Source organism: Balaenoptera borealis (genome assembly GCF_965194805.1).
Source record: "Balaenoptera borealis genome assembly, chromosome: 3".
Lineage (NCBI taxonomy): Eukaryota > Metazoa > Chordata > Mammalia > Artiodactyla > Balaenopteridae > Balaenoptera > Balaenoptera borealis.
In genome coordinates, this window is record NC_138866.1 from 151,108,887 (window position 1) to 151,122,926 (window position 14,040).

Sequence of the window (14,040 nt, forward strand, 5' to 3'; positions counted from 1 at the left end):
AACTAGAGTGAGTGGTATAATGAGTTCCCGTTCCTTATCACCCAGCATTCATAATTATCAACATTTCAACAGTCTTTTTTAAAATTTTATTTATTTATTTATTTATTTATGGCTGTGTTGGGTCTTCGTTTCTGTGCGAGGGCTTTCTCTAGTTGCGGCAAGTGGGGGCCACTCTTCATCACGGTGCGCGGGCCTCTCACTATCGCGGCCTCTCTTGTTGCGAAGCACAGGCTCCAGACGTGCAGGCTCAGTAATTGTGGCTCACGGGCCTAGTTGCTCCGCGGCATGTGGGATCTTCCCAGACCAGGGCTCGAACCCGTGTCCCCTGCATTGGCAGGCGGATTCTCAACCACTGCGCCACCAGGGAAGCCCTCAACAGTCATTTTTAATCTTCATTTTGGGAAAGGGACTGTATCTCGATGTAGCCAGTCTGATTGCTGACTATTTAGATTGTTTCAAAGTTTTCATTATCATATAAAATGCTGCAGTGAATATCCTTGTCACAAATGCTGTGCACTACTGTAAACTCTTTCTTTTTTTTAAAATCAATTAATTAATTAATTAATTTTATTTATTTATTTTTGGCTGCGATGGGTCTTCATTGCTGTGCGCGGGCTTTCTCTAGTTGTGGCGAGAGGGGGCTATTGTTTGTTGCAGTGCGTGGGCTTCTCATTGCGGTGGCTTCTCTTGTTGTAGAGCATGGGTTCTATGCACGCAGGTTCAGTAGTTGTGGCTTGTGGGCTCAGTAGTTGTGGCGCATGGGCTTAGTTGCTCCATGGCATGTGGGATCTTCCCCGACCAGGGATTGAACCTGTGTCCCCTGCATTGGCAGGCGGATTCTTAACGACTGTGCCACCAGGGAAGTCCCAGCTCTTTCTTGAGATAAATTCTTGGGCAGAATTTTGGAGCCAGAGTCTGCACAAATTTTCAATTCACTTTTACATAGTACAGAATTGCTTTATGGAAAAGATGCACCAAATTATTTTTCTGTCCTCATCTAAGAATGTCTGTTTCTTCTTGCCTTGTAGCATTCTTTGCAATATTTTCAGTTTGATAGGTGATTAATAGTATCTCCCTGTTGTTTCAATTTGCATCTTATAATTACCAATGAGGCTGAATTTTTTTTTTTCTAACTAGAGACTCTTTTATTTTATTTTTTTATTTCCCCCCCGCCCCGGACTAAAGTTTCTTCCTTTCTTTCTTTCTTTCTTTTCTCTCTTTCTTTCTTTCTTTCTTTATATAAATTATATAAAGAAAATTATATAAATACATATATTTATTTCCCATTTAAATATTTTTTCTGTGAATTGACGCCTTCCTGTTTTCTTTTGGTGTTCCCCACCCTCCCTTTACTGCTTTGTAAGAGTGTCTCATATATAAAATATCAGCGGAGTCCCAGTAGAAAGCAGATGGCATCGTACCAATCCTTTAATGAAGGGACCATTTGCAAATTATGTGAATAAAGTTTAGGGACCCCAACAAGGAGCATAATCCTGCCATAATCCTGGGCTTGCAAACGTGTGTTACCAACCAGGGTTCTTGGCCTTCCCCAAACAGTAGAAATTGACCAGAGGCCAGACAAGCAACTCAGGCAAGGCTTTATTGGGGCCCCTGCTGCGGCTGGGGAGCGAGAACAAACAACAGGTGCCCTTGCTTGCTCGATCCCCAAGGGAGGGCGAGCTTCTTTCTTATATGGGGTGAGGGTAGGGGTGTGTCCAGGGGTCAGGCCAGGGGGGCAGCTTAGGTGTTCTGCCCACCCCTTAGGTGGTGGTGTGTGCAGGGGGCATGCGCAGTACCCTGCTTTTGCTCCAGGCTCTTCAAAAGTGGCAGTTGAGTTTTTTGGTCTTTTTAAACTCATTTCCTCAATTTATTTATTTACAATTTTAAATTTTAATAATTTTATGTCATCCTATGAACAAATCTTGGTGATTTCGCCTTTGGGGTTTTGCTTAGGAGAGCGTTCTCCATACCCAACATTGTAGCATTATTCAACCTGATGTAATGTTTTCCCTCCAGAGTAGGAAGGGGAAAAAAAGATCTGTTTAAAAGCTATAAACAAGCAAAACTCTATTTGAGCAGCTTCCTTCTTCTAAGGGAGTTGACATGACACTTTCCAGGGGAGTATAATCCTTATACTCTTCCCTTCCACTCCTTGTAATTGTTTTGTTGAAGGAGATGATTTTGAAGGATACAAACTAGCAGAGCTGTATTTTTTCTCAGCGCCGCCTTCAACTCCCCTCTGTCGACTGAGCCTTCGCTGAAGCCAGCAAGTACCAGCTTGCAGAACCAGTGGTTAAATAGACAGGAATCTTGGGATCTGGCTATTAAACCACTGTAGCTGGAAATTGGCCGATGAGAGTATTTACACCATGGACATCAGCAAAGGCTAAAAACCAGGGCTCTCTCTTCCTGCTCCTTAAAGCGAGTTTACCTGTTCTCCACCTACTTGGGCCCTGTCTGAGCCCCTGCAGGGGAGATGGGGGTGGAGAAGTGGGGCTATTTTTTCTCTTCTTCCGCCTTGCTTCCCACTCCACTTCTCCCATCATTCCCCATTCCTGCTGGCTCCTACTGGTTTGGGGCACAGAGGGGGGGGATTAGAGGAAAAGGGGTAAAAAGTCTTCAGTAATTTGTGCTATTGCAAACTGTCCTTAAGTGCCCTCTGTTATGGCAGGTGTTATGGCTCTTTGGCACCGGATGTCTTCTGGTTTCTTCCCAAATACTCCCTTACCCACTTGGATCTGAGCAGTACATTTCCCAGCTGAATACGGGTGGCGCCTCTTCCTTTTTCAGCTCCTGCCTTTGGAGATGCCCCATAGCCTCTTTCTGCCAGGTATCCCTTCACCTGAGCAGGCAGCTGTTTGGGGCAGGGTCCCTTCAAGCTAGCTCACTTGCGCTAAGCTCCACGATGTGCTCTTTAAAAAAAAAAAAAAAAAAAATTTATTTATTCATTTTTTGGCTGCACGGCTTGTGGGATCTTAGTTCCCCAACCAGGGGTCGAACCCACACCCCCTGCAGTGGAAGCTCGGAGTCTTAACCACTGGACCGCCAGGGAAGTCCCTCCATGATGTGCTCTTGATGCATGGAAACCTCATGCATCCTCACCCAGCCAGCGGGTGGAGGGGCATTTACCCAGAGGCTGTTCTCCTGGGAACCTTGGGCAGCTCCAGCCTGCATCCACCTTCTGTCACCCCAGAACGAGAGCTGAGGCACCTTCAGCCTCTACTCTCCCAAATGACAGGGAAGTTATACGCCAGAGAATTCTCATCCCCAGCTCCGGCAGTGGCCCGGTGGCCTGTGAGTCTAGGGGCTCAGTAAGCACTGAGAAGTAAAACCAGTCTCTTCTTCCTGCAGATACTCCCAATCTCCCCACGAGGGGTTCTCTTGGCCCCCCTCACTTGCCTAGGGATGAGCCCTTATGAGAGGGGAACCCCCATAGCATACTCCACTCTTCTGAATTTCCTATCTTCCTCTATTTTCTTTCTTTTTTTAAATTAAAGTATGGTTGATTTACAATATTGTGCTTGTTTCAGGTCTACAGCTAAGTGATTTGTTTATACATATATATGTATATATCTATATTCTTTTTTAATTCTTTCCCATTATAGTTTGTTACAAGATATTGAATACAGTTCCCTGTGCTATACAGTAAGCCCTTGCTGTTTATTTTATATATAGTAGTGTGCATCTGTTAATCCCATACTCCCAATTTATCCCTCTGCCGCTTCCCCTTTGGTAACCATAAATTTGTTTTCTGTGTCTATGAGTCTGATTCTGTTCTGTAAATAAGTTCGCTTGTACTGTTTTTTTAGATTCCACCTGTAAGTGATAGCATGTGCTATTTGTCTTTCTCTTTCTGACTTAACTTCACTCAGTATGATAATCTCTAAGTCCATCCATGTTGCTGCAAGTGGCTTTACTTCATTCTTTTTTATGGCTGAGTAATATTCCATTGTATATATGTACCACATCTTCTTAATCCATTCCTCTGTCAATGGACACTTAGGTTGCGTCCATATTTTTATGGCTGTCTCCATGCAGACAGGGGCTAGGTGTGCTCACCTTGTCACGTAACAGCCTGGCAGTGACTCCCCTGGGCATCTGGTGACTGTTGAAGAGACAAGTGTGGGAGGGGCCCCCAAGTCCATCCTGTCTCTCCACTCTGGGCTGTCTCTTGTTCCGTGCGCCCTGTGCTGAGCTGGCTACAGTCTCCTGTTGCTCAACCAACACTTCCTTTGAGCCTGGTCTCCCAATCCTCCCAAATGCCTCTTCAACTTCACCGACTGAACCAGTGGGCTGTGCACTCACTCAAGCAGCGAAACTGCTGGCTGGGGCGTCACGAGGGACCCCCTCCCACAGTCAAATCCAGGGGTCCCTAAAACCTGCCCAATGTCTGGCCAACCCACCTTCCCTCTCAGGATTGCTCTCTGGTTTATGCCCAGCTGTCCTCAAGTCCACACCTCTGGTTACTTTCCCAGCCCGCAGGCTGTGCCTCTTATGAAAAGGCCCCATCCCTCGTCTGACCCTGTCTCCCAGGCTGACTCCACTCCCACCTCTGCTCATTGACCCCTGACCACTGCAGCTGGTAATTCCTCCCTGCCCTGGGAGCTCTGCCACACCACTCACTGGGCGTGAGGACTGCCGGGTCCCCACGACGCTCCTTTATGCTCCGCTTTGTGCTGCACCGGCACAGAGCAAGTGCCCAACAATAGCTGTTGAATGAGTGTACAAATGTGACCTCTCCCTCCAGGTGAAGTTTCTTGAGGGCAGGGGCCATGTGCCTTCCACTGCACACTGACCTAGGATGCTCTGGCCGCTCTGCCAGGTGGACAGCTGGCCCTCCATATCCGCAGGTTCTGTGTTCGCAGATTCAACCAGCCGCGGATGGAAAATACCACACAATCAGAGGCTGGTTGAATTCCCAGATGCAGAACCCACAGAAACAGAGGGCAGACTGTAAGGGATTTGAGTATCCTCGGATTTTGGTATCCATGGAGGTCTTGGAGCCAATCCCCTGCGGTTACCGAGAGACGACTGTATTTGTTTATTGATAGCACCAATCTGGTGCCAGCCGCTTTAAGTGGACTGAACACACACACACACATATATTAGGAGCATAGATTTTTTAAAAGTCCAGTGTATGAGCCCCAGAAGCTTTCTGGAAATCATTAAGAGAAGAACTTTCTTTGTTGATGGAAATATTTTACATCTTCCCTGTCCGGTATGGTAACCACTAGACATGTGAACTGTTGAGTGCTTCAAATGTGGCTAGTGCGGCCAAGGAACTGAATTTTTATTTGTATTTCATTTTACTTCATTTCAATGTAGGTGACCTCATGTGGCCAGTGGCTGCCTTACTGGAGAGAACAGCTCTAAGACCTTCCCATTCACCCCGTTCTAAGCTTCTCGCTTTGTCCTCTCCAGGCCCCCTGAGCCCCTCTCACCTCTGCCTAGGTGCTTCTGCCCCTGTTGTCTGGCAGCTTGATTTGGACCTATTTCTCCAAATCCTCCTATTTCTTCAACCTCAGTCTCCACATTCTTCTCAGATACCGTGTTTGGCCTCTGACCAAACTGTGCCCATGAGGAAGAAACAGTCTGGCTTCGAATCCAGACTGCTGACCCCTGGCTTCCCCTCGGGGAGGGTGCTGCCCTGACAGCTTACTGATGGCTTAGGAGTAAGAAGGACGTAGTCCATCCTGGATGCAGGCGGCCACATGAACAACATATTTCCTCTCCTAGGACCATCTCCACCTGCTCTCGTGGGCGCCCCCTTGGGGCAGGACAAGGTAGGACTCTGACACATGAATAGTTCTTGGAAGTGAGAGGCAGATGCAAAGGGAGATGTCCTCAATCTTATTTTCTGTAGCTCTCTGGCTTAAAATGAGGCCCACTTTAATGGAAAACAAAACAAGCAGACAGGTGGATGACATCCTTTGTATGTTTACTATGGTACAGCAAGATCTTCCAAACCAGAGCCGATGTCCTCTGCTGCAAGCAGAAGGCCCTGGGTACACCCCTTTCAAGTGGTCCAAAGGACATCCCCAAACATGACATTTAAGACAATTCTTCATTTCTCTGACAATGACTTCTCGAAGTACACACAGAATAAATAAATAGAAAATATATCTTTGTTCATGGTGACGCCTACAAGAAATGTTTACAGACAGAACACACTATACATCTAATTCCCGAAAAAGGACCAGCTATTTCGGCAACAGGAAAAAGACAAGCATTTCAGAGGAGTGTGTTTTTTGTTTTTTTGTTTTTTAAAGGCCTAACTCATTTTGAGGCTTACAAACAGAAAGAACAACAAGAACAGTTTTCTAAGCAGTAAGAAAATTTGTGCTACCAAGAACATGCCCAGACACGGGCTCTTGGTGAATGGTTTAGGAAGGAAAGTTTTATGCACAGATCCTGCACTGTTAGACATATATACAACTCTGAGGATTTTCAAATAGATATTTTTTTTTTCCATGAACTGAACCAAAGACAGTCAACATTCCTGGCCATCTGAAGTGATCACATCCTAAGTGGTTCACAGTATGAGACCCTTGCATTAAGAGTTTAGGAAAACTCAACGGAACTATAGACAAGAAGAACATGAGGTCATTGAACTCTCCTCCCCATGGCCTCTGATCTGCCTGGAAGAGGTCCTTCCTGGGACCTGGGCCTTTGAAGCTGCCAAGTCTTAAGCAGCAGAGTCCCACTGTCACCTGCTAGCAGCGAAAGACCTGTTTAGTGGGGAAGACCTCTTTGGCAACTGGCTCAACCTGGGGAGTGGACTCTTGGGCCGAGTCTCATTGGGTGCAGCTGGGCAGATGGAGCCAAGGAAGGAAAGAATTTGTGGTTGGGGCAGGAAAGGGGACGAGACCCAGAGCGACCCTGGTGTCTCACGAGGGAGTATAAGCCACAGATAAGAGTTTTCTTTCTCTGGAAGCTCTCCTGGCTCTCTCCAAGGTGGGCAAGGGAGAGAGCAGGTTATTAGGCAGTGGCCGAGAGGGCCTGGGGTGGACCCAAAGCTCTTCAGACCCCGGAGCCACCTAGCTGGCTCACCGAAAACGTGTCTGCTGGGCGCGCCTGCAGACCTGCAGAAGCAGGTAGCACCAGTGCCGTCACCGCAGCTGCTGGGCGCTGCTCGGGAGGGCAGGTAGTTTGAGCCAAGCGGAGGCTGCAGGACCTCCACAGCCCAGAGGAGGGCGCCCTTGTGCGAGCGGAGGACCAGGAGAGAAACAGTCATCGGCCAACTCTCTTTTCTATTCTGATCTTTTTTCCCTTCAAGGGGACTTGCCCCCGTTTCGCGAAGCCACGCAGGCCGGCTGTTGAGGCAGCGTGGTGTGGCAGTAAGTGCAGGGAGTGGGGCTCCCGTCCTGACCCTGCCCTGGCCGTGTGGTTCTTCCCCAGCTTGGGGTCTCATGTGTCCCATCCATACAACGAAGGCTTTGGACTAGGTGTTTCCTAAGGTCCTTTCCAGCTCTGAAACCCCAGGCTCACTGAGGTGTGAGCGCGTCCGTGTGGGGCTCCGCGAGGGCTCTCAGGGCCCCCGATGCAGGAGCTCCCCTTTCTCGACTTGACTCCGCCCTCTCTTGGAGTGGTTGGTGGGCCGGCTGACCCAGCGCTCTGGCCATAATGAGCTCAGCCCATCACCCCCTCTGATGCCCGCTTCTCTATTACGGGTGGCCAGCAAGTCGAGGGCAAAGGGCGACCTTGAAGTCACCCATCTTCGGCAGATGTGGGCAGGAACCACTCCAGAGGCTGCCTCATCTCTGCCCACCCAAATGCCCCTGCCCTTCGTTCCTGCAGGAAGCTTCCTGACCACCTGAGGGCGTAAGCTCTTTCCCTCCGGGAACTGGCGCTGGCATCCTCTTTACCTCTCTTGGCTTTCTCCGCCTGGCATCAGAGGTCCACACACCCGACCACCTGTTCCACCAGACTGCGAGCCCCTTGCCTTAGGGAGTGCTTCTCCCCGCTCCGTCCTGTACGCCCGGAGCACCCAGCATCATGGATGTTGGCTGAAAGGGACGTTCTCACCTACTGCTGGGTTCCGGGCACAATGTGAAAAGCCACAGCATCGCAGTTCTGGCATCTCAGAACTGAAAGGACCTTTAAAAGTCACCTAGTCCAACTCCCAACCTGGGTGCCATAGTCTTCTGAAAGGTTGAACCCCTCCGGAGGCAGGCTCGCCCTTCTCCGAGGGTAGCCGGTTCCATCTTGGTGAACGGAAGACGGAATCCCGGTCTACACGCCAGCTCCGAATCCCGCGGAGGTCGGTTCTTGCTCACAGTTATGAAGATTTCCTTAGGACCAGGGCTCTTCCTCCTACACCGACCACCCTAACGTGCGTGCTGGAGAGCATGGGGATCTGTGGACGACCCAGCACCCCCTCCAGGCTGCCTCCCAGCTGGGGCAGAGCTCCCACCAAAGTGGACTTTTGCTGCCAGCGCAGCGCAGGTCTCCTCGTACGGTCCTCACACACCCCCCCCGCCCCCATCGCAGAGGCACAGATAGGAGAGAAGCACCCAAGAGGCTGCAGGAAAGAGAAGGTTTCCAGCATCAGCCAACACTGCCCCTGGGGCTGCAGGTAGACACTTGAGTGGGGGCAGGTGGCAGCACCGGGGGTCTCTGATACCCCCCCTTGGCGCACCAGGGCTGACACGTGGCCTTCCCCGGCAGCTGCTGGACAGGGGCTGGGGGACGAGCCCGGCTGCCCCAGGCGGCTGCCGGGAGTCCACCGTCAGAGTCCACTGTGGGGCGGCGCTGAGGTGGCAGCGGTCCTCACAGCTTCTTCTTCCTCACCACGGGGACGGGCACAACTTGGAAGATTTTGGCATGGTGGTCCTCGGTGTCCAGAGTCACCCAGGTGGGCCGGAAGCTGCCTTTGAAGCCAACGAATGCCATTTTCTCTGAAAAGCAGTGATGTCACATGAGCAGAAACTTCACGAGAGCATGGCTATGTGCCACCACCTTCCAGGGTTCCCCATCGCCATACCCCTGCCCCCACCAGGCACCCCCTCCTCTAGCCACACTGGACTGTCCCCCTCCGGGAAGAGCTTTGTGGCCGGTTACTGGTGGTACCCGGCATTGGTTTGTACGGGGCACACAGGGTCTCACCTGAGCCTCCCAGCCACCTGTGCAGAGTGCTGGCTCTGGTTCCCACAGGAGACCTCCCAGGAACCCCAGCCACCTTTGAGCTGACCCTACAATTAGCAGCGAGTCTCTGAAGCCCAGTGTCCCTATCTGTCAAATAATGGCATTCATCTACGAGATTTCTGCCCCAGCTCCAACATTCTGTGGCTTTAGAAGGGACTTCTGAGAAGTGGAGGAATTTGCCCAAGGGCACCGAGTAGATGGTGCAGCCCAGACCAGAACTCTAGACTCCCGAGCCCCACGCAGGGCCCTCTGTCTCACAGCTCAGAGCTCGACCCCGTCCGAGGGACTTGGGGATCCATGTCTACACTCAGGAACGGCCCGGCCTGGCAGGCAGCACACACCCATCACCACTGGGAAAGTGTCCCTTGACTTATGTCACCTTTATGTTCATCAACTTTTGGCAACAGGGTCTGAATTTAAAGGACAGAGGCCCCCAAATGCTTTCAGGACCAGGCTGGAGAAGATGCTTCTATTTTCCTTGTGTTCTCTTTTGGATTGTTTGAAGGACTTTCACTGTTCCTGATTTTTCTCTGAGAGCTGCCTGGGATAAGCGTCCCATATGATAGATAGGCTGCTAGCTTTGATGTGTTTTGCAGTCAGGATGGCATGGCCACTAAGGATGGCTGGCTTTGGATTAGAAAAAATAAGGATCCAAATTCTAACCTTAAATTACTTAACTAATTCTGTTTCTTCACCTTAAGTGGAAATAACAGTACCTGTCACACAGGTTATTAATGAATAACTGAGATCGTTATTGGATGTTCAGCAAGGTGCAAGGCTGAGCATTACATGGTAACTACAATGGACATTATCATTATTATCTGGAGGGTTGCTCGGCCTCCCCTCTCGACCTCCCCCAGGACTCTCCCATCACACAGTCTGTAATGACGATAATGAAATGCTGACATTTCTGTCCTGGCTGGCTTCTTCCCTAAGGGGTCTGTGCCAGGCTTTATGGCAGAAGAGCTGTGTGACCTTGGACACGCCACATAGATTCTCATATGAGAGACTTGCCAACTGCAAAGGGCTGTACAAATGCTGGCCATCAGCTGGAAAGCTGCAGAAGATGTAGGGCCCCTGGCCGATTGGAGTAGCAGGAACTGGGTAGGAGGGTCAAACCGAGCCACTTTTCTGCTGATACTTTTGCGGAAAAAAAGGGCCACCTGCTGAGTCGTTAGGTGAGCAACTCGAGCAATTTCCTTCCGGTGCCCGGTCACAAGTTGGAATGCTGTTGCTGCGGGGCTGGGATGGTGACGAGGTGGCCTCTTGCCCACACACACCTGCAGACCACTAGTTGTGTTGAGGATTCTGAGACCCCACCCAGGTTTGGGGGGAAAGTGGTCTGGTCTCAGCAGCGGGTAGCAGCAGCCTGCGTACCGGGCATCTGGATTCACGGTCAGGGTAAGGCCCCGTCCACACCCCTTACCTTTCAGTTTGAGGCCCTTGTCTGCCCCGAGCTTTTCCAGCACTCGAGTCCACGGGCCTCTGGAGATGTATCTTCCCTTCGATGCCATGAGAACTATGGAGCTGAGCAAGAAGGGATGGATGAGAGGACTTGACGACAAGCTGGAGTCGGGGGTTCCCTGGGAGGGATGCTGGATTGTGCCTGGTGGGACTTGAGCTAGCAGGTGCCCAGAGGCCCGCCAGGGACTGGGGAAGGGCAGCCTCTCCTGCGTGCCGAGCTGACCGGCTCTTTCTACGGGATGACCCACATCCTGCGCACCCTCCCACACATCTGGCTGCAGTTGGTGCCCATGGCCTTCTCTGCGCCTGCTCTCAGCTCACTGCTGCTCCCTGTCTGTCCCCACAGGGGACACAGCAGGTACGCAGAGCACACCATCTGGGGGCCAGCGCCTATGCCGGGGCCGGGCACCCAAACGGCTGCAGCACGCATCTCTTAACTTAAATATGCGAACCCTGTTTGAGCAGGACTGGATGGAGACATGGTGCCGGAAGAAGCCAGAGTGCGGAGTCACCCGGTGCTCAGCGGAGGGTTAACCCCTTAGGTTCACATCCTCCCTCTCCGCTCAGGCAGGACGGTGTAACTGTTCCATTTTACAAAGGGGGTGATGGAGGCAAATAGTTACCGAGTATCTGAGAGGACCTGCCAAAGGGGAAGCCGTGCCTGGGCGGAGGCAGAGGCCTGGAGCAATGGGCGTGCCCAGCCTGAAGGTCCTGACTTGCAAAAGCCCAGCTTGGGAGCAGAGAGTCTCTATTCCCCTGCCCTGGTTGCATTCAGGCCAAAATGCTGGGAAAACAGCCGTCGTCGTGGGGGCAGACTCAGCCTGCTGGACCAGACGGCAGGAAGTGCACACCTCCCCCAGGAATAGAAACAGGGGCAGAGGCCTGACTGGGGCTTCTAGTTTGCAGCTCAGAGGAATCCTGTAACCACAGACCAGAGTCCAGACATGGAAAAACTGTATAGGATTCTGGAAGCCGTTGTTACCCCCATTTGTGTCCCATTGGGAGCGGAAGGCAAGCTCTTAAAATGCAAAGAGCTTGTGTGCAGGAGGGGCAGAGGGGAAGGGAGCTGGGACTGCATCTGGCTCTTCAGGAAAGCAGAGGGATTGGTGGCTGTTAGGAGACAGGGAGCATCGCAAACACATCCTCAGCTTTGGATTCGGGCTCTGTTCCCGTTCAGAAGAAAAGCTAACATCCCTTTGGCTCAGTTAAGCCTTCTTGCTGGGCTGGACTCAGACAAAGGTCATGCCCTCCAGACAGGGCTCCCAGAAGCGGGACAGGGAGACAGAGCTTCTCGTGCGCCCAGCCTCCTGACAGCACCCAGAAGCTGCCTGCACACTTCAGGTGTCCCTCTCTGTCTCATATGGGCATCTCATGCCCTCCAAGCCCCTGACCTGTCAGCACGGAGGTCCCCACGGGGTGGCTGGGCAGAGACAGCCCCTGAGAGCATCCCTGAAGGTTCGGGTGTGAGCAGCGGCCTCCTTCTTTCCCTGGGACCTGGGGCAAGGCTGGCCCTGTGGAGGGGGTGGGAAATGGGGGCGGCCTGGCTTGGGCCTGCGGTGACAGTGGGGCAGGACCTGCCTTGCCCCATCCCCTGCCGCTTTCCCGGAGGTCAGAGCGGGGTCTGGTGGTACCCAATTCCTGTCTGGGTACCCAGTGCCAACCCAGGGCACGGCTCACACCAGGTACTTGGCAAGGTGCACCAGGGCTGCAGCACGGGCTGAAAGCAGCCCTGCATGGGGTAGCCCCACGCCTCTCACCCCTGGTTCTAAACAGAGCAGCTCCGCATTTCAGTTTCTTATTCCAGGCTTCTGCATCCTGTTTCATTTCCAGAAAAAGTCCTTTGGCCTCAAAAGGCATGAAAACTAAAAATCTCTAGATGATCATGTATTTCCCCAAATTGGCAAATCCGGTCCTTCTGTATGAATCTGCACATGAAAATGTAATGCTAAAGAAGCTTGTGATGGGGGAAGAGAGTGGAGACCAAAGGTGGTTAAGCGAAACCCCATTCTTTGGAATCTCACATAGCATCTAGTTCAAGTCATGCCCATCATGCGGCATCTCGGAAGTACATTTGTTTTCGTCAATAAATATTTACCAAGCACCTCCTATATGACAGGTACCACGTTAAGCACTTAGACTGTCTGCTGTGCCAGGTTGTGGCTTTGGAGTGAATTCTCCACCCATTATACTAGGAATGTAAATATGAGTTAGATATGGTCCCCACATCAAGAAGTCCATACCCTAGATGGGGGAGTAGATATGTCCACTGGTCCTACGGGGTGCGGGGGGTAGGTAGAGCTTTTTGGTTGGATTGGAAGAGACCGCACCAAAGAGGTGATATGTGAGTTAGATTTGGAAGGTGGAGGGGGAATTACCAAAGATTTCTAGGAAGGGGACAGGAGATACATGTATTTAAGTAGCTCAACCCCCCCAGTATGGTGGGTGGATTCGAGAGGGGGAGGCTGGACAAGGGAGCCTGCTGGGTGACTGCCGACAGTGTGGGTGGCAGACAGGGAGGCCCCAGACAGAGCAGCGATGCAGAGGATGCCGCAGGATAACTAGCAGGAGAGCAACGATGCAGGTAGAGTTGACAGGATGTGGTTATAGAGCGTGGTGGTGGCGCAACAGAAGAAAGACAAGAGCCCAGCATGATGCCCAGACTCGAGGGTTTTTCCCACCGAAACGTGGAAAAGAGGAGTGACTGGTTTGGGGGATTAAAAAAAAAAAAAAAAAAAAGAAAAGAAATGATGAGAATTCAGTTCCATAGGAGACATCCAGGTGGCATGGTCCAGGTAGCAGTTGGATTAAAAGTATCTGGTGTTTCCGAGGGAGATCTGGGCTGGAGATTCTCAAGAGCCACCAGCATTTGGATCATACTGAAAGTGTGGGAGGGGATGAGCTCATGCCGCGAGAGTGGGTCGTGATGGGGGCACAGGGCCAGGGCAGGCTTCCCATTTGTAGCTGGGTAGACCGTCCGCCTCAGCCTGACCTACATGCACCGCGGCCCTGGCTCCAAAGGCAGAGGCACCAGGCAGGGAAGCTTCCCAGCCAGCACCCATGATGTGTGGGCAGACCGTGGACACTCCCCAAGCCTTCTCAGACCGGACTGTGCTGAAGGTCTCAGGGACAGGGAGGGGGACTCGGGCAGGGGTCTGCGGCGCCGTCGGCCAGTTCCCGAAGCAGAGGTGCACACTCACTTGTCGGGGATGGCCAGCACGTAACTGAAGAGCTGCCACGGGATGCCCTGCAGGGTGGCGGTCCTGAAGCTGGCTTGGCTCAACACGTGCCCTTGTCTCCCATCAATTACCACCACCTGGATGCCATCCTCCGCGCTCGGGTACTTCTTCCCATCCACCTGCAGACAACAAGCAGCACACAGTGTGATGCAGGGGTTCCCAAAGGCAGCAGAGCCCCGAGGTTCTCCTGCCCCGG

General features: G+C 51.8%; 1 protein-coding gene across 4 annotated transcripts in view; it reads right to left on the reverse strand.

The window, feature by feature from the left end:
- Positions 1-5,921: 5,921 nt before the first annotated feature.
- Positions 5,922-14,040, reverse strand: part of CEMIP (cell migration inducing hyaluronidase 1) — a 160,508-nt gene continuing 152,389 nt past the window's right edge. For all 4 annotated transcript variants that reach the window (XM_082388483.1, XM_082388482.1, XM_082388480.1 and 1 more), the window contains 3 exons: positions 13,806-13,963; positions 10,571-10,671; positions 5,922-8,897 (listed from right to left, as the gene is read on the reverse strand). In XM_082388483.1, coding sequence (XP_082244609.1) covers positions 8,770-8,897; positions 10,571-10,671; positions 13,806-13,963 — 387 coding nt within the window. In that variant the 3' untranslated portion in view covers positions 5,922-8,769. The remainder of the gene's footprint in view (positions 8,898-10,570; positions 10,672-13,805; positions 13,964-14,040) is intronic.